A 26,593-nucleotide genomic window follows, 5' to 3' on the forward strand; every position below is an offset into this window, starting at 1 on the left:
CTCTCTCTCTCTCTCTCTCTCTCTCTCTCTCTCTCTCTCTCTCTCTCTCTCTCTCTCTCATTCAGCTCACCTCCAACAATGAACTATTCCAATTATACACTTATTTTCACATAGCTATGAGAAGCGTTAAACATGAATGCGCGTGCAGTTGCCGTACTGTATTAAAGCTTTAATCAGGATAAAACTCTATATTAAAAGCTAACATAAGCAGTAGCATTTACAAATAACAGCATATCTAAAAGTATGAGACAACAACACAACACACTGGGCTAGCTAACCAATCAGAGCCCATCGCCTATTTCTGAGGGAGGGGCTTCATAAAAGAAGGAAATGATCAGCCCGTTTCTCAGAGAAGGGACAGAGAGGTGTGGAATAATGGTAAATTATGTGAAAAATAATGTTGTTGTTTTTTTTTAAACTAAGCATTAACACGTGTTAGACTGCACCCCATAAACACAATCAAGCCTAAAAAAAAACCAGTGAACCACCCCTTTAAAAAGGGCATTGTTGGCACCATGTATTACGGGGTTATATTATTTCTTGCTAATAGAGCCAATAGTTTGTTTTAAATTTATTTTACTGTCTGTGTTTTACTTACAGGTTTTAGATGTCTGGCCTTCTCTGGATTGGTTGACAGTGAATAAAGAGCCACTAAAGAAACATCACATTTAATAAAGACAACTCCATAGGGATCATAACACACAAATGTGTTTGTGTGACTTTCCATAATGATTCAAAAGTAAAACAAGAAAACTGTTTCTTCTTTTCTCTACATTTGTATTGGTACTCCATTTCATATTATAATATTATCTTCTGTTCAATCCACAATCCAATACATTTCAGATCAAAAAAAAAAAAAGGAAAAGGAAATTCTGTGTATGTTAGCAATCTATAATCTAAATATGATGCTTTACTATATTGGCGTATTGGACAGTGCTGCATTAAGGAAATCAAAGAACATTCTATGCTTTAGATTTTAAAAAATGTATGACACTTAATAATGCATTGTGTTGCCACCTTTGTCATATTACATAGGGATTCAAATGAGAAAATCCTTGAGCAATTTCTCTTCTAGACTTCTACCAGATAATTTCTCCAAGACATTGCAATATTTCTCAATTTTTCAGACCTGTAGAAAGCTTGTTTTAAATGAGCAGAAATTTTTTTACAGCTTTTTCCACATAGTCTAATGCTCTTTTCACATAATTAAATGTTCTATAATCCAAACTGTTGCATTTCTTAATTAAGAGTAATGAAATTAACATTTGACTTCCACTCAGCCAACAGCAAGAAGGCTCACAAAAATAATGAACAGATGAAGAGGAGATGGCCACAATACCATACTGGAAGAATATAAAATTATGTAGGAAATAAAGATGACCAAATAAATTTAACAGCTGTGGTGGTGTGTGATGACGGGTGCTAAGATGACGTCATCACTACCGCGATACAAACAACTGTCTTATGTTTCTTTACATTTGTTAGTTATGGTTCCGTGTTTCTGTTGACAGTGGTACAGTTTACCAGGCATAAGATACAATTATGTTTGGTTCATTATCGTATAACATTTGATAAAACGGTTTAAGATATGTGGTTTGTGTTGATTGCAGATAGGTGCACATATCAGTGGTCATTACAACGTGTTATGTCTACCACAGTTCCCTGGTGATATGTTTCCCCATTAACCACACAGAGACAAGTTGAAGTTAAGCATTTTGTAATTTATTATTTCAAATTTGTATTAATCTCCACATTGTAAATGGTTACCCTGCATGCTGTGTGTACTCGACATGGGTGTTTCTCAAACGGAAGGCTGCATCCTACCGAGGCTGCGCCTTTCCTAGTTCAGTCCTTCAGAGTCTTGTAGGCTAGAGTCGTCCTCGACATTAAATGCTAGAATGAGACACTCTAGTAAGTGCGCGAGGCTACGTCACATATGTATGTATGTATCACCGTCACGGCACAAAAACACTAATAAAACTTAATTTTGGAAAAATACTTTGTATTACAAATCTTTATATTATTTTGCTTTCTATTTAGAAATACTTTTTAACATTATACGTCTTTATCACTTTTGATCAATTTAAAGCATCCTTGCTAAATAAAAGTAATAATTTCTTTAAAAACAAAAGGGAGAGACAGAGATATTGGGGAAAATGAAGAAAAGGGAAGTGAAGGTGCAGTGCAAGAGAGAACCTTTAATTATTTTCCATGGCCTTGGCTTAGACTAAGGATTTAGACCTTTTATGAGATGGCCATACGAATAATAAGGTTGTCTGTAGTTTAAGAAATTGTTGTGGATGTATAGGCTATATACAGAAAAAAGGGGCCAACATTGTTCCTTTTGGGGAACAACAGCTTGTCACTGTAGCAGTACTCGTAAAAGGACATCTTTGTTCCTTTTTTACCCCTAATAGGTTTTTTTTTCTGTGTGGCCTGGATTAGTGTGAGATTTCCCGGCCTGAAATTGTGTCCCTGCTTGGAGTCACCTCCATAATTTTTTTTTTTGTTGTTGTATCAAATAGAGATCATGATCCTCCAACAGATAACTAAACAAAACATCTTGTCTACTAGAGGTTCTGACAAAATATTAATTGTTGCAGTCTATGTAATTTTTACATTTTAATTGTTTATTGCAAAATCTGCACCTCTTTTGTGGCTAATATTAATTTAATAATGATCCTTACTCCGTGAAGTCAAGTAGCAGAAGTTACAGTAAGTGAAAATGTGCAAATACTAAAGGCCCATTTTGGGGTGAACTAAATATGCAAGACTAGTCTTACGTCACTGTTTATAACACAGGCAGTTCAACCTTTGCTGGGCCGCTTAAAAAAATGGGGGCATAAATTAAGAGTATACCCACTTCTACAGGCACCACTACACCACTGCTTTTAGCCATTATTTAAAATGCATCTGATCACTCTACTCAATAATCTAGAAACAATGTGAATGAAAACCACAACAGTTTAAGCAGCAAACTTTGCAAAACACAAAATGTATGTCTTTTGGCCATGACTGTATATTATAACTAGGAAATGAATACCATTATATTGCAATATTGTCACATTGCTTTGAATTATGATCGTCTAATGTCATATACATTCGAAACAATAAATTAGACTTTTTTCCCCCCCCCCAAGGACTTACATGCAATATGAATTTGATTCTAATATGAGGTGTGTGTGTGTGTGTGTGTGTGTGCGTGTGCATATGTTACAAATTTAATTCAGGGCAAATGTTATATTGATGAATCTAGGGAGGAGCAAAAGACAAACCCAGAGACTAAAACACCACAATTCTTTTGGAAATGTTAGGGTAAATATATGATAGTTGCAAATGTACTGTGGCTGATGAGACATTTACGCAGAGATGTGTTTAGCATTTTGGGGGCCAGTCCCGTGGGTTGCATGGTTTGCAAGGTGCCTAAACACGCTGCTGCATTTATGGAATTACATATGAATATGACACTCAACACTACTTATTAATCTTTTGTTATTCTCTCATATAAGCCAAAAGGACATGCTGACAGGTTTGTTTTCTGCAATTGTGCACACTGCCTTCTGCTTTCTCGGCAAAAGCAAGGATCACGCCCTGTCAGGATAACAGGTTGACAGTTTTGTCTTGTTTTATCTTCACAGGTTTTAGCTGAAAATAATACGAGCAGTGGAAATACTATTCCAGAAGCAATGATACACTTCAGTAAAACTCTCTTCATGTTGTTAGAGGTGACCAGATATACACTAATTAAAACCACAACTGAATAGCATCCCATTGCAATGTGGAAAAACACCAGTTAATTAAAGGGCATACAGCATTGGCTACTAGTTACAATTGTCTTTGTGTGCCATAATTGCAGAAGCCAGTATTTCTATTGCCAATTCAATGTGTTCTATTCTGCAACTGGTGTTGCTTTTTTAATTACAATACACTACGCCTGTTATACTAACAGTGTAAAGCGTTTTCTCAGTCTAAAGCGACCCCTAGCGGTGAGATGTTGTAGTAACATTTTTGCATTTAAAAAAACAAACAAAAAAAAACAAGGATGACTCAATTTTGAATGCATTTTGAAAGTGGGAAATAATTGATCAACTTACAAAAACAAATCTATTAAAAAATGTAAATCAAACTCTGTTGCTGAATGAAAGAAAATTGTATTTATAAACCACAGGTCATTAAATATTCTAAACATTCATTTTTATCATGTAATAACAGTAAATTAATTCAAAATAAAATATTTTAGAAAAGATAAAAAAAATATGCTTGGTACAAAACGCACACACCTAATATGAGTCAGAACAGAGATAATGTGCACTTGTTCACTGTGACAATGTACAATATTTACTGTGACAGTAAACTAACAGATCAAATAACAGTGTCCATAAGTAAAAAGATATTCATGCAAGACCCCAGATGCTCTTCAGCAAATGCTTTCATGTGCAACAATCTCCTTTGCTCTTCATCCCCTCTTCATTATAGTCCTCCAAATACAATATCGGCGAATCGCTTTGGGAGTGTTTTTGAATGATGGATGGCAACACCATATCAAAGAGTGTCTCAAACATAACATCTACATTAAATCCAGTCTTAGCACTTGTCTCAAAGCACATCTTTTCTGCTGGTGGGCTGGTGCCCTCTAGTGCCTTATAGCGAATTATGCGGTTGTACAGTGCTGTAGCATCATCCTGACTCACCTGTTTGTGCAAGGGAAAGTCTGGAGTTGTGGGAAAGGATGGAAGGGGAAGCACGCTACCCTCTTCTGCTCTGACTTTCTCTAGGGTCATAACATGGGCTTTAGGGTCAGTGAGGTCTGCTTTGTTGCCCACAATGGCAAATATGCTGTCACTATTGGCTGAGTCAGAGAGAGAGAGGAAGCGATCTTCAAGCTCTACAAAGCTCTGCCAGTTTGTGACATCATACGTGAGAATGATGGCTGCAGCGCCACGACAATACATGGAGCCTAGACCATGGAACTGTTCACGACCTGATGAAATAAGAAGCACAGAAATATTAAAAACTGACAACATTTCAAAAGTTTGAACTTTTTTACATTTTTGATCGAAGTCTCTTCTGCTCAACAAGGCTGAAATTATTTGATCAAAAATAAAATAAAAACAATACAGCAAAATATTTTATAATTGAACTGTTTTTTATATTTATTACTATTATTATTATTATTATTATTATTATTTATGTAATTTATTCATGTGATGCAAAGCTGAATTTCAGCAGCCATTGCTTTAGTCTTCAGTGTCCTCCAGAAATTATTCTAATATGCTGATTTTCTGCTCAAAAAACATTCATTATTATGATGAATGTTGCAACCAGCTGTGCTGCTTCACATTTTTGTGGAAATTTTTTTTTTCAGGATTGTTTGATAAATAGCAAGTTCATACAAACAGCATTTGAAAAAGAAATCTTATAAATGTCTTTACTGTCACTTTTGATGAATTTAATGCATCTGATAAAATATTTTTTTTTATATATATAATTAAATATATAATAAAATCTTTTAAAACACAAAACCTTTTAATTGTAGTGCATTGTGGTTTCCTCAAAAATATGAAGCAGCACAACTGTTTTCAACATTGAAAATAATAAGAAAATGTTTCCTGAGCAGCAAATCAACATATTAGAATAATTTCTGAAGGATCATGTGACACTGAAGACTGGAGTAAAGGTTGCTGAAAACTCAGCTTTGCATCACTGGAATAAATTACATTTAGCAATATATTCACATAAAAAGTTAAAAGTTATATAATTTATTTGATATATTTTCGAGAATTCCTGTTACTATTTTTTGTTGTTGTTTTTTGATGTTGATGTTGTTGTTTTTTGGGGGGGGGAGTAATTGTATACAGTGACTGTTCATAGTGTCCTGCCAAGCTCTGGAAGAAAAAAAACACCATAAAAGCAGACAGAAAACATGATGAAATTTAAAGCTGCAGTCTGTAACTTTTTTTGGTTAAAAATGATCCGAAATCAATATTTGAGCAAGTACATAACCAGTCAGAGTTCAAAATTATCGTCTTACTTTAGCCCGATTCACAACGGTTAGCTTATAATAATGTTTTCTAATTTGAGTGGTACGGCTAAGATTAAAATTCGAGCATGCTGCCGCTTCATTACGTCACTTCTGTAAACATAAAGAAGTTGTCCCGTCTACTAGGCTATCGCATGTGAGGATCCTGCAGGTGACGGATCGTTTATAGCTTTTTCTCACAGCACCCAGAATAATTAAATGTATCATTTTGATGGTGGATTGTAATCCAGAAAGGATTATGTTTATGAAACACATGTGAATGAAATTAAATTATATTCCAGTTATAAATGTGCTTCTGATATCAGATAGCCTGGGATTACAAAAGATTTGTATTTTAAAGACAACCAGTTCGAAGGGAGCATAATTAGCTTTTTGGGTTAAAATAATTTCTTATTATGAAATTCGAAGAGTATTACAATTCGATTAGACTGTGCAGAAATTGAAATCTACACGCTAATACACACTATACTCATAGTCACCAATGCTGATGTTGTTAACATTAATAATTTAAGAGTAAAGTATAACAACAATAATAATAATTTGAACGGTTTGATGTGATATGAGCTAACCGATCTTTAGATTTAATCACCATTGGTAGCGAGATTTATGGTAATGCTGTTTTCCTCAGTTGGTCAGAACAAACGTGGCTGACTTGTTACTTGTTCCGATGACAATATCCAGTGAAAATGCTTATTTAGGTCATATATTCCAAGATGTAGGCTAGAATCTATGATTGCGAAGTACAGTAAATATCCACACCGGTGCGGTGACTGACTGCCACACATACTCCTCAAAACATTAGATTCATCCGCACTAGAGTACAACATGCGCAAGGAAGATAATTCCGCAAACAGCTGCAAATGCAGGTTTTCAAGCAGAGATGGCGACAAAGAGGCAAAATTTACGGACTGCAGCTTTAAATTGTTATTCAGTAATCTTGCCCTCCAATGACCTGTCAACTCGAGAACTGTTGTGACAGGATCACTGAGTCAGTAAATTAAAATCAAGAACCAGATCAGTCCAATCTGTAACTCTTTAAAATTCTTATTTGTGTGACATGCAAAAAAAAAAAAAAAAAAAAAAAGACAGCATATGCGTTTCACACAACATAAGAGTAGGTAAATAATGGCAACATTTTCATGTTTGGGTAACCTATTTCTTTAATGAAGTAAGAACATTGAGGTCAGTCCATTCATTTAGCACACTAACAATTAAATCAAATACTGTTCCTTTTTCAACCCCATCTCAAGGTCATGATTTCTTCTGAACATGTTTATGGGGTCACTGGAAATTTTTGAGGGAGTGCACATTCAGCTGTGAAATTTCACACAACTATGGCTTCAGAAGACTGATCACTTTCATTCTATGGAAAATTTCATTCTATGGAAAAGAGCAATGTGAAAATGTCATATGATTGTAATATTAACGCTTAATTTTTGTGTTTCACAGAACAAAGAAAACCATTTGTGCTTGAGTAAATTATGATAGAACTTTCATTTTTGGGCAAACTACCTCTTTACTATGCTTCATATTTCTGCTTTTAAATGACTGATGTCATTTTTGTTTCTACAAATCATATGTGAAAAATGGGTTGGCATAAAGGGTAGGAGTGGGCAATATTATCAGAATCTTAATTCACGGTATTAGAAATGTTATTTCACAATAATGCTATATTTGTTGATATAGTTCTTTTTGTTAATTTATTTTATTTTTGTCATTAAAAATAAGAATAAAGAAGCAAATAACAAACAATAAGACAAATTAAACAAAGACACAGATAAATTAAATTAGTAGTTCCTTTTTTAAATACGTTTTTCAACCGCAGTAAGTTTATCATGTAGTAATAAATGGAGTTTAAGAGGGGTTATAATAGGGGATGGGCTCCACACACATAGTAATAAAAGGGGTTAAATACGTTCAGTACAATTATTCAATTTTAAATTGAGGAAGAGAGTACTCCTTCTAAATAACTAAAATAGCTAAATACCAACAATTTCGCATATTATTTTATGCTTTCAATTAAATTTAATGACAATTAAAAATACATCTAAATTTAATGACAATTTTAAACATTAATTTTAGTGTCAAAAAATAAGCTGTTGTTTGTTTTCCTTGTCAGTTAAAATGAGATGTGTGCAATGCGCAATATGTGAAAACAACCTCAAAAAATCAATGAGCTACAGCAACAGCTAACAATGCAGCCAGTTCTGACAGGATGTAAAGTCATTACTATCAGCTGAGCCATGCTATCACAGCTACAAAAACGTGTTACCCTCATCGACTTGTTTAGATAAAGACCAGAACAGTCAAATATCCTTTTGCCTTAATCTTTAACGCCTTTTTTAAACAATTTAAAAAATTTGATGCAACATTTGGATCTGTTGCTTGCATTCTGCAATGTGCACAAATACAAGCTTCCTATCAATTACTATTAAAATTCCCTGAAAAATGTCCACATTTATTGCTGAAACTACCAAGATTGCAACATCTTGCAAAGAACAAGAGACAACTGGAGTCATCGATGCACTGTCAAGAGTAATCCTTTCCCTTTTCTCGTTTCACTTACTGCTTTTAAAACGCAAAAGATAAAAAGGGGGGACAAGCCTTGATGTTGAAATCACTTGATTTCAACAACAAGGCTTGTCACTTTATTTCAACATAACATGTGGATAACACTTGCCCCAGTCTAAATATCACGTTCTAAAAATCACGAACTATATTACGAAATTATAATGGCATATATATATATATATATATATATATATATATATATATATATATATATATATATATATATATATATATATATATGAAACCGTAAATGTACCTATATTTATAGCGATTATTATTTTTTATAGTCTCTCTAGAAACAATAACTTTACATTTCAATTTAATGTTTTCCATAAGCACTTTTAACTGCAGGTGTCTGCATCTGATGCCTCTGTTGTTGTATTGGCCTAAACAATCAAATTGAAACATTTGAACTGACATCCATCAATCTCACCCGCTGTATCCCAGATAGAGATGTTATACGGACCCCACTGCTTCAAGAAGAACGCTCCGCCGATTGTGCTTAAAGTGTCCTTAAAGCTTCTCTCTGAGTACCTGTGCAGCAGGGACGTTTTCCCTACATTCATGTCTCCTAAGATTACGATTTTAATATCGGGCTTTCTCATTTTCCCAGAACCAGGCATGGGTTTAAGGTTGAAGACTCAGTGATGAAACGAATATCTCAAAATTATAGACTTCCAACTTCGCGATTCATAAGGAATGTGCGCCGTTGAAGTTCCTTTGGAAGTTGTTACTCGTGGCTCGTATTGTAGAAACACTTTATAAGGAGCCGATCTCAGCAGGTCTTCTGGGCGATTTAGGTGGGTTGAAATGGACTTGTTCGTGCCTAAACATGGACATAACGCCGGTCCTTTTAAAAAAACATCGCTCTGCTCCCACTTTAAGTTCCCTTCTAGCAATGACGAAAACGGGAAACTCAAGATCAATGGCACAATGCAAAAAAGTCCAGATTTAAAGTGCAAATGTCGTCAAAACAAGACATTTTTGACTAAAACATTTTTTGACAAAATTGGATCTTGTACTTTAATCTTTATTGTTCCCATCCTATTTATTTTTGTTTTATTTAGGAATATTACATTAGCCTACAACAATGTCTACTTACCAGACTTTTGATTTGCACCAGTTCATGATGAATATTATGACAATTTTTTATTATTTATACTGACATTTTATTTTTTATACTGACATTTTGTTCTCCCTTACCAAAAAGTAGTATACTACAAGTTTATTTTATTAAGTAAAGTTCAAGTATATTTTTAAGTATACTTTATGTAGCAAGTATACAAATATCAGTGTACTAGTAGTATACTTGTAAGTGTACTATTTCAATACTCCTTGGGACTAAATCGGCCCACTTTCTAGTATATAAAAGTATACTTTTAAGTATACTTTAAGTATAACAGTGGTAAAATTTAGGTACACAACAGTTTACAACAATATTTTAGCTTGTACTGCAACTATACTAAAAGTGAACTTATATGAATACTGATAGTTTTCTATTTAAATACTTGTAGCACTTTTAGTACACTTTGAAGTATAGTCTTAGTAAACTACTAGTTTAGTAGTTTTATACTGCAAGTATACTCATAAGTTTTCTTTAAGTGAACTTTACATAATACTTTAAGTATACTACTATGTCCCTATTTAGGTATTATTTTGTATATATTTTGTTATATAAATATCTGAACATACAAAACACCAAAAGAAAGAAAAGGGTATCTGCTTGTAAACAAAAACATTTTATTCTAGCTTCATGCATTCTTTTTTTAAACATTTGAATGTGGATAAGTTTCATAAATAATAATAAAAAAAATAAATTAAACAACATTTTGAACAAAAAGCTGAAAAAAGACTATGAATTGGATTCAGAACGATAATCAAAACGTAGATAGAGTCGATCAACACCCCAAAGCTTGACAGTCATTATTACCTCTTCATTGGTCGACATTATATCAACTTTACACAGTTTTCATGCTGTTTTATGTCTGACGATCGTGTTAGAATACATGTGGAAGCATCTGTTGTTTCGGTTTTCTTCTTCACTTGTGTTTTTTGGAAATTCTGTACAGAAAATGTACTAGCGACCCCAACTGTATAACAATGAAAACACGGATTCTAGGAACACAAGTATAGCTCAAATATATTTAGACTTTTTCTAAGTAGGCTATAAGTCAAGTATACTTACATGTAATTTTAAGTATCTTTCTGAGAAGTACATAAAGCTAATTTCTGAGAAGTACATAAAAAGTAGACTAAAAGTATACTTTCCTATTTTTTTGTTTAAAAGAAGTATACTAATAGCACACTTGAATAAACTTATTTTTCGTAAGGGCTTATAAGAGTTCAAGGGATCAATACATATGCAAAGGAAAATGTGCATTATGGGTAGATAAATATAGTTTGGTGACTTTTAAGAAATCTCAGGAACTCTATTTACTTCTTAATTATGCCTTTTGAGTTTTTGAAAATAAATTTTTTTTTACAGTGTACCATGCTTAAATAATAACCATGAATTTTCCTTTAAACGCTCTGCTGCACTTAGTCTAATAGGAAGAAATCTTACCTTAATGTGGACTCCAAGGGGTGCTAGATTATTCCTTAAGGCATCACAGGCCTTCAGCAAGGGCACTCTGTCTCGCTGTGGATGCCTTTTCTGAATTTCAGGGCCAGTCTGGGGATTTTGTGAAGCGTCATCTTCCCCAAAAAGAGCAAATTTACGAACCTTACTTCAAAAGTACACCAACTCCTCCACCACATTATTTAAAACTCCAGAGGAATCATGGACTTCTTAAGGAACACAGAGTAAAAAAGGATTTCAAATGTTGCAGTTATTTAATTTTATGAAGAAAAAGGATGTCAATGCCTACAAGGAAGAAAATATTTTGGTCATTTCGTTCTTGATATTTACCAATATAACAGGTTACTCTACAATAAAAACTGCAAATTTCAAAACTCAAAACTATCTCTCTTTAAAATATGAATTATTTTTTCTACCCTTCTGAAACACCCGGATTTCAAATCGGAGAATTGTGACATCATGATTGGCCTTGACATACTCCTAAACATTCGTCATCCTCATATGTAATCAAGTAGTGTTCTGAACAACTTGTGTCTCCATTAATCACAAAATCCATATTGCTGTTAAAGGGATAGTTCACCCAAAAATGAAAATTAGCCAATGATTTACTCAACCTCAGGGCATCCTAGGCGTATCTTACATTCCTCTTTCAGACGAACACAATCGCAGTTATATTTAAAATTGTCCTGGCTCTCCCAAGCTGTATAAAGGCACAGGGTGCCCCTGTTTTTAAAGCCTAAAAAACTGCATCCATCCATCATAAAACATTATGACATAATGTCACAGCTTGCAGACGATCAGATCACTACGCAAAAGCTTCGCGTGCTTGTGACTCTTTAGCTCTGCCCATGGCAGAAAAGCTTAAAGCTATATCATTCTTTTATAAATCTGATCAAACTAAAGACTCTTCGGAGATATGAAGGATGCAATACTACTCTATAGGTACTCAAGATTAACATGAGATTGTCAGAAACTGTGTGTTATGTCCCTTTTAAATCTGTTCAACATATAAAGTGATTGTGTCACTCCATAAGTCTTGACTCGATTCCATTACTTTTATGACTTATGTATTTTTTAAAGAACATTTTGGTTGCATACACTTTCAATGTATGGGCAAAAATTATAAGAGAATATAGAAATGATAACATTAAATCTTGGTGCCCCAAGTGCCCATTAATTTACTGAAGTATTTCCTATATCAGAACATTACATAAATTATTATTGAATGCCAAAGTAGATTGCAATCAACAATATCTATTGCCAACTGTTAAACATGGTTAGTGCTCACAGGCAATGCACAGGAGTCTGACGATTGCTCTGCATGGTCATGTAAGTAGTAAAATATATAAGGACATATTACAGATTTCAATCAACACGTGAGAGTTTGTATAATGGCAGTTCCAAAATTCACTGATGTTGTTCAGAAGGAAAGGAATAGCCCTATGTCTTATATTACTTAATCCTAACATAAATTAGATATTTTATAAAATAAAGAGATTTTATTTTATACAGGTATGTATTTGAATATAAATGGTTGTAACAGTGGTGGTTGCCCAAAACACAAACAAACTTTTTTTCCCCTTTTTAAAAGAAAGTTTGGGCGCCAAACGGGAGTAACTCCGTCAAAATTTTAATTTAGATAAACCCAAATGAGCTCAAAAAGAAAGCCACCGGTTACATACACAAATAATTAAACCTCTTTACACTTTTTAGTCAAAAGATATGAATGCACAATAAAAATTAATAAGAATGCACAGTAACCAGGTTTTAGTTGTGGGTCCAATTATATTTTCACAAATACAAAGAAAAACAACAAAAATGTTCTGCACATTTTTCACTTTGTAACATCAAAAGGAGGGGGGGAAATAATAGTTGAGATCGCGACTATGATGCTAATCCACTCTATTTCCTTGTTCAAATCAGCAGTTTCAAGAGTCCAATTCCTTAATTTATTTCCTTCCTTCAATCTATTCATCCATCCTTAAAGCTGCTTTGTGAAATTCCTGTGCCACAGAGTGGAAATGCTAATAATGACCATTTCAAAATGGGTTTCAGGAATATTTCCCTCATGCACCACTGTTCGGTCAAGCAGGCAGTCCTGCCTCTGTACATTACTGAACATTAAATAAGACTAGGATTAGGTGAAGTTTTTAACATGTTTGATCTCTCACCTTTCTGTCCAATAGATCAACTCCAAAAACACCCAAGATTTCCCTGACATAGGACAACATGGCTCCAAATACAGCAGGACACCTCGGCCCATCAACCTTCAAACACAAAAATACTTTTTTTTAATCTATGACTAATAAATATAAATTTAAACATAAAATATCTATTTAAAGATGTACAATTTAAGATGTACAATTTTGTATGACAAGAATGTGAGGTCTCAGTGACCTACCCTATGATGTTACCTTAGTAGCAGGCTGAAGCTGACAGTTGCCATGGTGAATGAGGCTCATAATGGCATCCACAGCTTTTGGGGTGTCAAAATCATCAGCGGGTGCTTTCCGAACACTGGACTGTGTAGCAGACAACCTTGACCAAACACAGCGGAGATGAAAAGGAGATGGAGACAAAGGCATGCTCATTATCAGCTCTTCTAGGTTACGCTCACACAGTCAAATGTTTAGGAATTATAAACGTATTTACTATGAGGTGGGATTCTATAATTGTTCTGTTCATAGAGTCAATCCCCTTTTCTATTCTCACTATAGCTGTGAATAACACTTGCAACCATACTGATATATACTCCTTTGCATGACACACAGCTCATTTATCAGTCTCTGCATGCTACCTTATTCATGTCATTCTGCTGTTCAAAACATATATTAGACCCTGAATGTGATCTGTCTTTACCTCTCCCAGAGAATTCCCTCCTCTATAGGCTGGCACAGTAAGTGGCCCTGCATGTAGGCCTGTGCATTGTGGCAGAAGGCAGAGATGGTGGACAGATTAGATCAGGCTTCATTCATGCTAGCATCACTATAGTCGATTGCTGGAAAGTTTAAAAGACCCCACAGTGAATGTAAAATATCTGCCCTTACTCAAAACTGCAGGAGTATTACTTTCAGGAGTCTTTTTCAGCATGTAACACATACCTGATCTGTATCTGGTCAGAAGGGAAAAAAGTCGAAACTCATTAGCAGTGTAAGATTCCAGAAAATCCTAGATTATTGAGAGAGCTAGATTTAAAAAACATGATTATGTATTAATAATATAACATAATTTTACACTTATATATCAATATAACTTGTTACCTTTATAGTTACATAATTCTTCAAGGATATTGACATTTTCTCTACACTTCCTTTCAGATGAAGGTGCCCTTGAAAAAAATTTAGTTTTTATTACATTTTTTTCCAAGAACTTGCATCAATAAAACTAAATTTTCACAGATCCTATGTTACAATATGTGCCCTAACATATTACTACCAATATACTACCAGAGGCGGACAAAGTACTCAACTCCATTACTTGAGTGAAAGTACAGATACTGCTGGTCACACTGTAACGACTTTCTACTTCGAGGACCTTGATAGAAATGTAGTGGAGTGAAAAGTACAATATTTGTCTTTCAAATGTAGTGAAGTTAAAGTCATAAGTTCCCAGAAAAAATAATACTCAAGTAAAGTACAGATACTCAAAAAGTGTACTTAAGTACAATACTCAAGTAAATGTACTTAGTTACTGTCCGCCTCTGTATACTACTTAAACCAGAAGACTAAGGGCATTGAGTGCAGGAAGTAGTTTCCCCATTTTTCACACTGATGATACGCCTCAGACTGGGCAATCTCATTCTCATGATGTGTGAAGGCAAGGTCAATTCCTCCAGAGTGGATGTCCAACTGGCTTCCAAACACTGAACTGCAGATAAGAGCAAACAAGTGTTTATGGATGTTGCCATTGCATAATATGATTCTGTTCCATATTTTTTAGTGGGGTAAGATTTTATAATACATTCAAAAGTGGTATGAAACATGTACATGTCTGTCGCCTTTAATAAATGGCCAACATTGCTACATCTGCTATCCATTCCTCAACCATACAAAAAGAGCTTCACACTTTTTTTATACCTACATCTGTAAATATATATTTGCATGGCTCCTCGGTTATAAAACTCAAGCATTCAGATAACTATTTATTCATGGTGGAGGACGGCGTTCTGTCTGTGATCCTACGAACCTGGAAACGCACATCTCACGTGGTCAGTCACTCTCAACACGATGACAAATTTAATTATATGAAAATAATCCTATTTGTTTATTATTTATTCATTTCAATATCCAATTTAAAAATAGGAAAATTGTTGGTTTAAATGGTTTTCTTACATTTTGTCTCTCAAAATAATGTTATATTAAAAATGTGAAAATTAGCAGAAAAAAAACTTTTATTTACATAAGGCAAACTATTTGGTCAACTAGTAAAATAATCAGTCATGCAAGCCCTAATTTATATAAATAATATAAAAAAAAAAAAAAAAACACCTGCTGTCACAAAGGCTCGTTTCAAAAGTTCACATGAATTTACGTGGATATGTGAATACATCAATAATTCTTAAAAACAGCTTTCAACATTTCAGAAATAAAAGTCTCCATATTGATAATGCATGCACCAGAAAGTACAACAGTTATTGTAAAGGGCATAGCAGTGGTCAAAAAGGCTTTACAAAACCACTTTTGGATTAAGAGATGTATTCAGCAATTACACAGCAATAAATTACCACACCAACTTTGATGTAAAAAAAAAATAGACTATAGGTCTCGCAGAATTTAGGCAGAATAAAAAAAAACAGACATTCTGGATTTGGACAGCAGTAAAATCACTGACTAATGTTGAAATTACCTATACATCCACATGACAAATAATTACTGTCCAAACAGGGCTTAAAGACCTACTGAAAATTGACTGAACTTATAATGGGGCAAACCTCCATTATGTTGTGATTCTGTATGAACAGTGGATACATTTCTTCAAGCTACTGCCTTAAACTATGTATACACCATTAAATATAGTAAATGTACCATTGACATCCATTCAAAATCAGACACAACATCAAAGCAATGATACAGTGATATTTGGTTGAACAGAGCAAATACCTAGCAATCGTAGAAAATTAAATGTGCCACCCAGGTGGTTTGGATGCTTTCCACAGAGCAAAATCCCTTGGATCTCTTTTATCCTGAGCCCCTAAAATACAAGAATCTGTGAATTTGTCAACATTATTTAGGTTAGTTTCTAATACATTTTAATTATGAAAAATGTACTTCTTTTATCTACAGACATGGCACATATTAACAGTAATATGATTTTAGTTCATTATTCAAGTTAGCCCTATAAAAAAATTTTTAATCGTAAATGTGCAGTGGCAAAACGTGTGCTTAAAGACCTATCCACATTTACTGATATTGATGAAAAAAAAATTATATATATATAAAACCAAGCTCCCCAACAATTCCTCCAAGGTTCATAAGCTGGTTCACTTGACTGAGTGTCGAAGTAGACATTCCCTGGATCAACAAATAATACTGGATGTTCAGTTCCATCTATTATTCACTATTAGGAAAAAAAAACACTACACAAGAAAGACTTGACCTTTGACCTTTAACTGTCAACAAAATAGAGAGAGGCACCTTGACTTGTAACATAGCCATGTCCATTTCTGATAATATGCTCTATAAAAGCTACAATTTGGGGTATGTTGTCTGTCACCCTCATGTATACAGCTGGAGGAAGAACCTGGACATTTGAACAAAGATCAGTAAAATATGTTTAAATATTTTAGACATGATAAACACAACAACAAAAAGTGGTGATTTACCCGCAGTGCTTGCATGTCCCTCTTGAACTCTTCCTCGTGCATTCTTGCTAGGACAGTGGGTGGGATGTTCTGCTGCAAAAGATATTAAAAAAAACTTTACACGTCTTAAAATTGCTAAATATTTACATCCTTCCACATAAATGAATAATCTTGTATTTACTGAAACAAGTGAAACCATGTATTTTCAGTTGACACTTACCTCAAGGCTTCTTTGTATTATTTTATCATCAATGTCAGTGATGACCATGACGTGGATGACATTAATTTCAAAAAGTCTATAAGATCTTTTGCAGAATGTCAAATCTGACATATGAGCTGCATGCAAGGAAGAAAAAAATGGGATGAATAAAGTAAAAATGTAATATAATCTAATTACAGGTACTTACATTTTGGAATCTGATTACACAATCCAGATTACATGTAACCACAGTTACTACAACAAAACGACTAAACCTACCACCTAAAATTCAAATGGAAAATATAAATGAAACTCAATTTTCTCAATAATACTAAAATAACTGCAACAAACTTTGCTTCTTTCAACGTTCTGCACCTAGTTATCAAGCAGAGAAACTTACCACGCATGACCGAGATGGGCATGATCATAAACAGTGGGTCCACAGCTATACCTGGATGTGACAGAATAACGTGTAATAGAAAGAAACTTCTAATCTAACTTTACATGTAAGAAAATCTCAACTGACGTTATGGACCACTACGTGCCTTACCAGGTAGCAATTCTTACCAGGTAGCAATTCTTTCTTGTGCCAAAACCAGAGGTTCTTTCTGCTTGGTCAGACTGTTGTAAGTCTTCACACCGGTGTCAAACCCCACTGGTTTTATCCACTTTCTCTCCGCCTGCTGCATATATTACAATTGGGCAGCAATGATGTTTTTGTAACACCATTATGAATCCAATGCCCGATTCTAAAGCCAGAATTAAGCAGTCTTACATTTGTAATCAAAGCTAAAGGAAGCCTCATTTTCATCTTACTAAATTTGGTGGTTATAATAGTAAAAAAGATGACGCATAACCTTGACGATCAGTGTTGGGCAAGTTACTTCCAAAATGTAATACATTATATATCACTAGTTACAGTCTTTTGAAAGTAATTAGTTACATTACAATATTGCTGTCTCTGAATTGTAATGCATTACACTACTTTTGAGTTACTTTCACCAAAATATCCACAGAAGTATTATAAAATGCCAAAATGTAGTTTATTGCTGCTCATTCTACATCCAGTGGAGGGTAATGTGGTAGGTCTATATAGCATACAATTATAAAATCATATTTAGATGCCGGTATGTAGGTCTACATTAATGTTACGTTGTAGTTTAGGTTAAACACAGATAAGCAGAAACCACATTATTACATTCATAAATAACACCGGTAAATAAAGCGAAATGTTATAATGTACAAACAATAAACACAATACCTAGCCTATAGGCAAATTTGAACGGTTTCAGAAGAAAACAAGAATGAAAAATATAAGTTGCTATTTTCTAAACAAGCCAAAACGAATTAGGCTAATCAGTGGCGGCGCTAGGGCGGGGCTTGACGGGGCCCATCAGAAACTTGCTTAGCCCGCAATTTTTCCTAATGATGTTCCCTTATTTTTGGTGTCACTTTCATTAACATAAAAAAAAATAAACATAAAAAAAATGCCTAATATGTGGCCTATAAACGATTGATATTATGGGGGAGGGGTCAAGCAACACAAGCAACTGTGCGCAAGAGTTATGCCGGTGAACGTCAGTCAATTCACTAGAGAGAAAGTGAAAGTAAAAAAACTAACGCTGCATTAACGGCGCATATTCTCTGAGACAACAAGAGACAAAATTATTTCCATATAGGCTGATGATGGTATATATATCTGTCTTCAATTATTCCTTTAATATTTCTCTTGTGGCCCGTATAGTGAAAAACATGAGAAGAAACGTATTTTGCGTTAAACAGGTAGTTTTTGAAAATCTGTGCACGAAATAAAGCTGCTCTTAATTTTCATCGATGACTGCAGTGTTAATAATTTTAATTATAGGCCAATAATTCAATTGTATAAATGAATAGACCTGTTTAAAAAAAACTTTAAAAAAAAACATTCTCAATGAGGAGTAGCCTAAACTAATAGCCTCACGGCGCGGAACGGCATAGTCATATAGACTATGATTTAACAAAAACAGATTTTGTTATTTTTAGTTAAACTTTTTTAAATTTTTGTTGCTTGTCTGCGCTCGTCCGCCGCCTTTTTTCTCTTCTCTCAACCTTCTCAGCTCTCTCCGATAGCTTAGTGTTAGTGACACAGTCCAGTGTTTCCAGGTTTTACTCCTGCTATTTCTCCATGTTGAGAGTTTGGTGTCGCACATATTGCTAAGCATTCTTATCCTTTTCTCCGATGAACTGAAAATAACAGGAGTGTGTCCATCTCACAAATGTAGAATCCGTCTCTGCAGTCAACTTAACCATCTAATTCCAGCAACAGAAGATAGACTAACTATTTAACCCGCTGAATGTTTTCTCTGGTGCTGTTTTGCGGTGTTAGTAATGCTGTTGTAACTTGTGTTACTGAGATTGTAACGAGTAATTGATTGATGACGTGTGTAGGTTATTGTTCATAGGCTAATGTCCTCGATGGGCCTGCACGTTTCCTTTCAGTGCCATCACATTGAATGTTCAGCTCGTCACTCCACTACTGGTAAACTGTTACATTGACAGATCTCTCTCAGCTGTTTTGCAATTTGCAGTGAGTTGTTCTTCTTCTATTTCTACTTGTTTGATGGCGACCTACTCTTTAGGAGCACTGTCGGCACCTACCGTACTGAGCAGCGAACTGTACTTCTTACACGGGTGATTGTCTGGCTCCTAACATCTGTATGGATGTGATCTTTTTCAGCGGCTTTGGATGTGATATAAATTAAAGGCTATACTACGTCCCAATCTAAAGATCTGCGTGTTCAGATCTTCTAGCACTCGCACTTTGCTCCTCATGCTCCAGATTAGGTATAGTGTTCCCATCCATACACATTATATTCTACTGTAGACCCTAATCCCGATCATATATCAATTTAAATGGTTTCCTATACACTTGACTGTTCATCAGAGCTGTTCCTGTAAAATATCATTGGTCCTCACTGGTTTATTCTTGAATTGACTTAATAACCTACCACAATCCAAATCTTTTGAAGATATACTGTATATGATTGCTTTATATGATGAACAGATTTAATTTATGCTTTTATTCACATCGATTCCATTACGATGTTTTTTATAATGTTTTTGAATCTTCTAAGTTTTGGAGGGATAGAAACCTCTTAAATTTGACAAATACATTTTTGCTGATGAAATCCAGTAATTTCAGTTGGAATCTAATCTAATTCATGGCTTTGACCAACAGAAAACTTGCTTGAATTGAAAGTAACTTATGTATGAGCTGTGCTTAATACATATCTACTTTTTTGGCAATAGGCAGTGGACCTTTTTTTTTGCCTGTGAAGTCAGAATATTAAATGATATTCACAATAATTTTTTGTGTGTCTAATTTCAGAACTGCTCAAAGAATCAGATGAGGCCTATGAGAAACACTGCCAGGAAGAGGACCCCATTCAGCAAATGTGCTTGCTGCATTGTATCCAAAGAGTCCTTATCCGAAGTCAGGAGCTGGGTGATGAGAAGATCCAACTTGCTAGTCAGATGGTGGAGATGTTGGAGAATCGTAGCCGGCAAGTGGACAGTCTTGCTGAGCTTCTAGAAACCCGACATGAACCCCAAGAAAGCATGACAGCTACTACCATATCTTCTGTTATTCCAAGCAAGAAAAGGGAAGCGGAGAAAAGAAGAGAGGAATCCCTTGGTTCCACAGAAAGGCTTTCTGGAGCCAACAAGCACTCCAGATGTCAGAAAAACAATCATATTGACACTCGGGAGAATGTCTCTACAGTTCACCATGATGAAGGAACCGGCGGTATTGTCAGGGAGAAGAGGAATAAAACCTCAAAGATAAAGAAGAGGTCCAAAGCCAAAGCTGACAGAGAGCCTTCACCTACAGATCTACCTATTGATCCGAATGAGACTACTTACTGCCTGTGTGAGCAGGTGTCATTTGGGGAAATGCTTGGTTGTGATAATGGTGAATGTCCACTTGAATGGTTCCATTTCTCATGTGTTGGGTTTTATTACAAATGTAACAAATTTTTTTATTATTGTTTTGTTTAAAGAGCATTTCATTTAAATGGATATTTCATATGAAACATAAATGAACCTTTAGTCTTGTGTGGTATATTGTATTATGTGAATGAGCTTTCATTGTCAATCTCATGTAGCATGTGGCTAGTGTATGAATGTATCTTATAAAAATCTTAAAATAAATGTGTTTGAAAAATGTACTGCTCTTTAGACATTTAAAGCTGCAGTCTGTAAGTTTTACCTCTTTGTCACCATCTCTGTTTGAAACCTGCAATTGCAGTTATTTGCGGAATTATCATCTTTACGTGGGTTGTGCATCGGCACGGCTCTTCAGCACTGATGAAACTAATGTTTGAGGTATATGTGTGGCTGTCAGTCACCGCACCGGTGTGGATACTGTACATCAGAATTACAGATGGAAGTATGACCCAAATAAGAATTTTCACCAGAAAATGTTATCTGAACAAGTAACACGTCTGCCACTTTTGTTTTGACCAACTGAGAAAAAAAACAAGCATTACAATAAATCGCATTACCAATGGTGATTAAGTCTAACGATCGTAAAGTTAGCTCAAATCACATCAAACTGTGCAAATTATTATTATTGTTATGCTTTGTTCTCAAATTGTTAATGTTAACATCAGCATTGCATGACTATGTGCATTTAGTGTGTATTAGCTACCTGTAGATTTCAATTTCTGTACAGTCTAATCTCTAATTGTCATACCATTCTAATTTCATATAAAGAAATCGTTTGGACCTTTCTGGATTACAATTCGCCATCAAAATTATAAATTCAATTATTCCAGCTGCTGTGAGAAAAAGACTATAAATGACCTGCCACCTGCAGCACCCTCACATGCGATAAAGCCTAGACGGGACTCCTTCTTTATGTATACAGACGTGACGTAATGATGCAAAGACGAAGGCGCAAGCTTGTATTTCCTGCAGAAACCTACCAGTACCACCCAAGTAGAACACACTGTTACAAGCTTACCGTTGTGAAACGGGCTAGTTTTGAACACTGGCTGGTTATGTACTTGCTCAAAAATAGATTTTGGATAATTTTTAACCAAAAAAAAGTTGCGACTGTAGCTTTAACAAATGTTTTTTTTCTTCTATGGTTACAACTAACATTCTTGATAAACTGTTTTTTTCTGACCATATTAAAACAAACAAAAAGTCAATAGACTAATCATACACAGATCCTGTACATGAAATTTAAAGTGTATTATAATATAGAACACGAGGCAATCAATAACACATGGAATAGGAAAAAAAAAACACTTTCAGGCATGTAACAGCACACACAAAAAAAGCATAACAGGATCATCAGTTCCGATTGGGGCATGGACAGTTCAAGGATGGCAGGTCAGCACAGTGTCCATTCAGTTTGGTTCTTCTTGAGAAAAAAAAAAAAAGCCCTTGGATATATCATATAGTCCAGGTTTCTGGGCTGACACCATGTATGTCACTTTTTGAACAGAAAATAACCAGGTGATATTGGCTGAGCACAAGTTCTCCAAAGGAAAAAGGGACGGATTTAGATTAAAGTGCATTAGAACGGTATTGGGGGGGGGGGGGGGGACTAAACTATAATCACACAAAGTTCTGTGCTCTGCAGTGTAAGGTCAGCTGTCCCTCCAGCTCTGCTCAACAATAGCGGACACACGCTTCTCATACTCCCGTTTGTTTTCCTGGTAAAGTTGAGCTGCTTGGCTGTTAGCTGGACTGTTAGGGTTTGGTTCATCAAGCAAAGACTGGGGGAAAACAAACAGGAAAACAAGCTGATCAAGCGGTGTTCTGATTTACATTTATAATAGTAAAAAGCAATATTTTACCTGGATTGAGGTGAGAATTGATGACACGTCATAAGTTGGACTCCACCGGTTTTGTAGGATGTCAAGACATATGCTTCCATCTGCATATACTGAAGTATCATTGCAAGAGAAAGGGGTTAAGGGAATAGTTCACCCAAAAATGAAAATTTGCTTAATATACTTTTGTTAAATTAATTGTGTTTCTTAATAGGAACAGATTTGGGCCTCGCAGCTTTTTCAGAATGTGTCGCGCTCATCAGCTGCGACTTTGCAGTTGGATACTATTATGTGTGTGTCATGTTTATAGGACCAAAAATGTCTGATTGGCTAGTAATGTTAAGTTTGGTTGAGAGTGAAAGCTGTGGAACACTCATACATTGGTAGGCAAACTAATTAACTCGAACGTGATATCAACAAGTGTTTTTAAATGTAGGAGGACCATCTTATTTTCCCGCAGCTAAACGCCACATGCTGGAGATTCGGCAGGGTGCCGGAGAACTTAAGCCCGGTTTATGATGGATTTGTTTCTTACAAACACAGCTTTTCACTGCTAAAGACATTAATTTATGGACTGAAGTTGTGTGCATTACTTGTGGATTATTGTGGGATTTTTATTAGTTGTTTGGACTCTCATTCTGATGGCACCCATTCACAGAAGAGGATCCATTGGTTAAGTAAGTGATGTAATGCTAAATTTCTCCAAATCTGTTCCCATGAAGAAACAAACTCATCTAAGAACTGGCTATCTCCTGAGGATGAGTACATTTTCAGCAAATATTCATTTTGGGGTGAGCCATTCCCTTACGTCATGTCAAGACGACATATTTTAAACTGTCATATTAATGATTCTGAATGACAAATGATGACAAACAAAAAACTAAATCTTACCATTAGGATGAAACATTTTTGAGATGAATCTGACTGTGGGTGGTTTGTTTGGGTATTCTTCTGTGAATTCTACAGTCAATTTGAATGTACCTATAACAGAAACAGGCTTAAAGCATGAATTCAAAATACATGTCTTGAATTACTAGAACTTAGAATTACTGCTCACCCTCTCACACTGTGGAGAGGGTGAGCAGCACCAAGTTCCTGGGTGTGCACATCACAGAGGATCTCTCCTGGACTGACAACACCACAGCACTGGCCAAGAAAGCACAGCAGCGTCTCTACTTCCTCCGCAAACTGAGAAGAGCCAGAGCCCCGGCCCCCATCATGTGCACCATCGAGAGCATTCTGACGAGCTGCATCACTGTGTGGTATTGGGCCACAAACGCGTCCTGCCGCAAGACACTTCAACGCATAGTGAGAGCAGCTGAGAAGATCGTTGGTGCCTCTCTCCCCTCCCTCCAGGACATTTACAACACCCGTCTCACCCGCAAAGCCCTCTGCATTGCAGGTGATCCCACCCACCCGACACACAGCTTCTTCAGTCTGCTGCCATCAGGGAGGAGACTGCGGAGTCTCCAGGCCAGGACCAGCAGACTGAAGGACAGCTTCATCCATCAGGCTGTCAGGAAGCTGAACTCCCTCCCGACCTTGCCCCCCCTCCCCTCTTTTGCCCCACGCACCACTGAACTCTGACCCTCTGATGGACTCTCCCACTCCCCCCTCCCAAATACACACACACACACTGTCACTTTAATCAGTCTGAATAAGCTCTTTTGCACTACAAAATCATTATATCTGCACTGTTGTTTACTTCACTGGTTTGCACTCTATCTGCCATGTGCCTTGTGCTGCTTTATTTAAATATTTTTTTTTTACCTGTTTTGTATATTTGTATAGTTGTATTTTTATATTTAATCTGTATCTATCTGTATTTATGTTCTATTGTTAGTGTTATCTGTATGCACCAAGGGTCTGAGAGTAACGCAATTTCAATTCTCTGTGTGTATGTGCTGTACATATGGAAGAGTTGACAATAAAGCAGACTTGACTTGACTTGACTTGACTTGACTTATGGACTTCAAGAAGTAATGTTTATATTTACCATCTTCAAAGGGAGTTCCTTCTGGCCTGTGAAAGCAAGAATGAAAAGTGGTCACATTTGGATAACCAATAATGCCACCATGTCATCTTTTGTTTTTAGTTTCAGTGCTTGAAAACACAAAGGCAGACTAAGACAAGTACCAAAGGACGGGTTTTTTATGCCATCTGAAGTGTTGACAAAATGCTCGGGTTTCAGAATAAAGAAACGCGAACCTGGTAAAGATGCTAAACTTGGTTTAGTCCACAGCACAGCCCTGTTCACAAGAAGTACTTACTACTTACCCAAATATCACTGCATTCCATACCATGATATTGTTTTCTGACGGAGCACCGCTAACTCCAGCTGGAGGATCCTCTTGAAGTCTGTTGTGTTTGTATCAAAACAAATAAGGGAGCCAGATTAGATTTAGGAAGTTTAGGTCTAAATAAAGACAAAACAAATAACTTTCTAAATGTTTCTTCTCATTCTCCGGTCTTTGTGAGGTAACAGTTACATCCGGGTTTGGTAAACAACAGCTCCTCATATTTAGTTTTCTTGATTCACCTTTTAAAATCCCGCATGAGTCGCCTTCTTGATGGAGTAGACATTGCTAAAACTGTACAAGTGTTAGATATAAATTTTCAGTTGTAAAATGTACAATAATATGTGCAATTTTGTTTCTCTCAAAAGGTCCTCGACTCGAATTTGCTTTCGGCTCAGCTTGGAGGATTTCAACACGGAATACAGACGATACCACTGTCATATGTGTGGGGGGTGGCCCATTATTAACCATATATGAAATTTCGTTAATAATGTAGATTGCCATTTAAAAATAACTCGTACCATTTAAATGACCTACAAATATAATATGTGTGATTACATTTAACTAATGTATGCGGTTGTATTCAGTATACCAGACCAGTTACACGGGTTAAAAATGCTGCCTCCACTCCCTTTTCAAGGTTTTAAATCGAAGATCCATGTGTTACAGGCGGAGCGCTAATAAAGTTGTAGGCCTTGCAGTAAAGGTCGACACAGAAGACAGGTGACACCCGTGTGTCCGAACACGTGAGACAGGAAACCGAGGTGGGCGTATCAGCTTCCCATGGGAACAGTTTGCTAATCAAATTTCATCTTTTATGTACCACGACCTGTCTTTCTTTCAGACGTTGCATGATGTATTTCAAAACAAAGTACCTTTGAAAATATATGCAGATATCTTGCCTATATATATATAGCTACGTCCTTTTACAATCTCTAGATTATAAAACACGGCATTCTGTCAGCAATGTAACGCGGCAGTAACGTATAGAGACCTCGGCTTGTAACTATACTCTTAATTACTTTTTTGAAAATTATAACGCGTTAAATTACTCCGTTACTAAAAAAGTAATTAAATTACAGTAACGCGTTACTAATGCGTTAATGCCCAACACTGTATGTGTGTGTGTGTGTGTGTGTGTGTATATATATATATATATATATATATATATATATATATATATATATATATATTTATATAATATATTAGTAATTGAGTACCACGTTTCTGATTTATTTTGCTAAATGGTTGATTTAAAAAAAAAAAAAAAAAAAAAAGTTTAACTG

General features: G+C 35.5%; 3 protein-coding genes and 2 pseudogenes across 3 annotated transcripts in view; 2 read left to right on the forward strand and 3 right to left on the reverse strand.

Moving 5' to 3' along the window:
• Positions 1-681, forward strand: part of LOC107552372 (NACHT, LRR and PYD domains-containing protein 3-like) — an 18,577-nt gene extending 17,896 nt beyond the window's left edge. Inside the window, exon 8 of the mRNA XM_016234234.1 lies at positions 601-681. Coding sequence (XP_016089720.1) covers positions 601-607 — 7 coding nt within the window. The 3' untranslated portion in view covers positions 608-681. The remainder of the gene's footprint in view (positions 1-600) is intronic.
• A 3,593-nt stretch (positions 682-4,274) lies between these two features.
• LOC107552364 (ras-related protein Rab-20-like) lies at positions 4,275-9,490 on the reverse strand. The gene is made up of 2 exons (XM_016234226.1): positions 9,045-9,490; positions 4,275-4,981 (listed from the first exon to the last, which is right to left on the reverse strand). The coding sequence occupies exons 1-2, from the start codon at positions 9,232-9,234 to the stop codon at positions 4,431-4,433; spliced, it is 741 nt and encodes a 246-aa protein (XP_016089712.1). The 5' UTR covers positions 9,235-9,490; the 3' UTR covers positions 4,275-4,430.
• Positions 9,491-11,174: 1,684 nt separating this feature from the next.
• On the reverse strand, positions 11,175-18,015 carry LOC107552375 (probable cysteine--tRNA ligase, mitochondrial; annotated as a pseudogene).
• Positions 11,792-25,738, reverse strand: LOC107552373 (ubiquitin-conjugating enzyme E2 A-like). Its single transcript, XM_016234235.1, has 7 exons — positions 25,550-25,738; positions 25,288-25,368; positions 25,007-25,032; positions 23,902-23,991; positions 23,035-23,123; positions 22,783-22,953; positions 11,792-11,803 (listed from the first exon to the last, which is right to left on the reverse strand). The coding sequence occupies exons 1-6, from the start codon at positions 25,591-25,593 to the stop codon at positions 22,825-22,827; spliced, it is 459 nt and encodes a 152-aa protein (XP_016089721.1). The 5' UTR covers positions 25,594-25,738; the 3' UTR covers positions 11,792-11,803; positions 22,783-22,824.
• Positions 20,552-21,341, forward strand: LOC107552360 (inhibitor of growth protein 1 pseudogene; annotated as a pseudogene).
• Positions 25,739-26,593: the final 855 nt, after the last annotated feature.

This window comes from Sinocyclocheilus grahami, unplaced genomic scaffold (assembly GCF_001515645.1).
Source record: "Sinocyclocheilus grahami isolate Dianchi unplaced genomic scaffold, SAMN03320097.WGS_v1.1 scaffold448.1, whole genome shotgun sequence".
Classification (NCBI taxonomy): Eukaryota; Metazoa; Chordata; class Actinopteri; order Cypriniformes; family Cyprinidae; genus Sinocyclocheilus; species Sinocyclocheilus grahami.

Coding starts and splice junctions, on each gene's coding strand:
- LOC107552364 (XM_016234226.1), bottom strand. CDS start 9,234: ATGCCTGGTTCTGGGAAAATGAGAAAGCCCGATATTAAAATCGTAATC. Junction 4,982..9,044: donor CTCTATCTGGGATACAGCGG/GTGAGATTGATG, acceptor TTATTTCATCAG/GTCGTGAACAGTTCCATGGT.
- LOC107552373 (XM_016234235.1), bottom strand. CDS start 25,593: ATGTCTACTCCATCAAGAAGGCGACTCATGCGGGATTTTAAAAG. Junction 23,992..25,006: donor AGGAACTCCCTTTGAAGATG/GTAAATATAAAC, acceptor TTTCTGTTATAG/GTACATTCAAATTGACTGTA. Junction 23,124..23,901: donor AAAAATGTTTCATCCTAATG/GTAAGATTTAGT, acceptor ATGATACTTCAG/TATATGCAGATGGAAGCATA.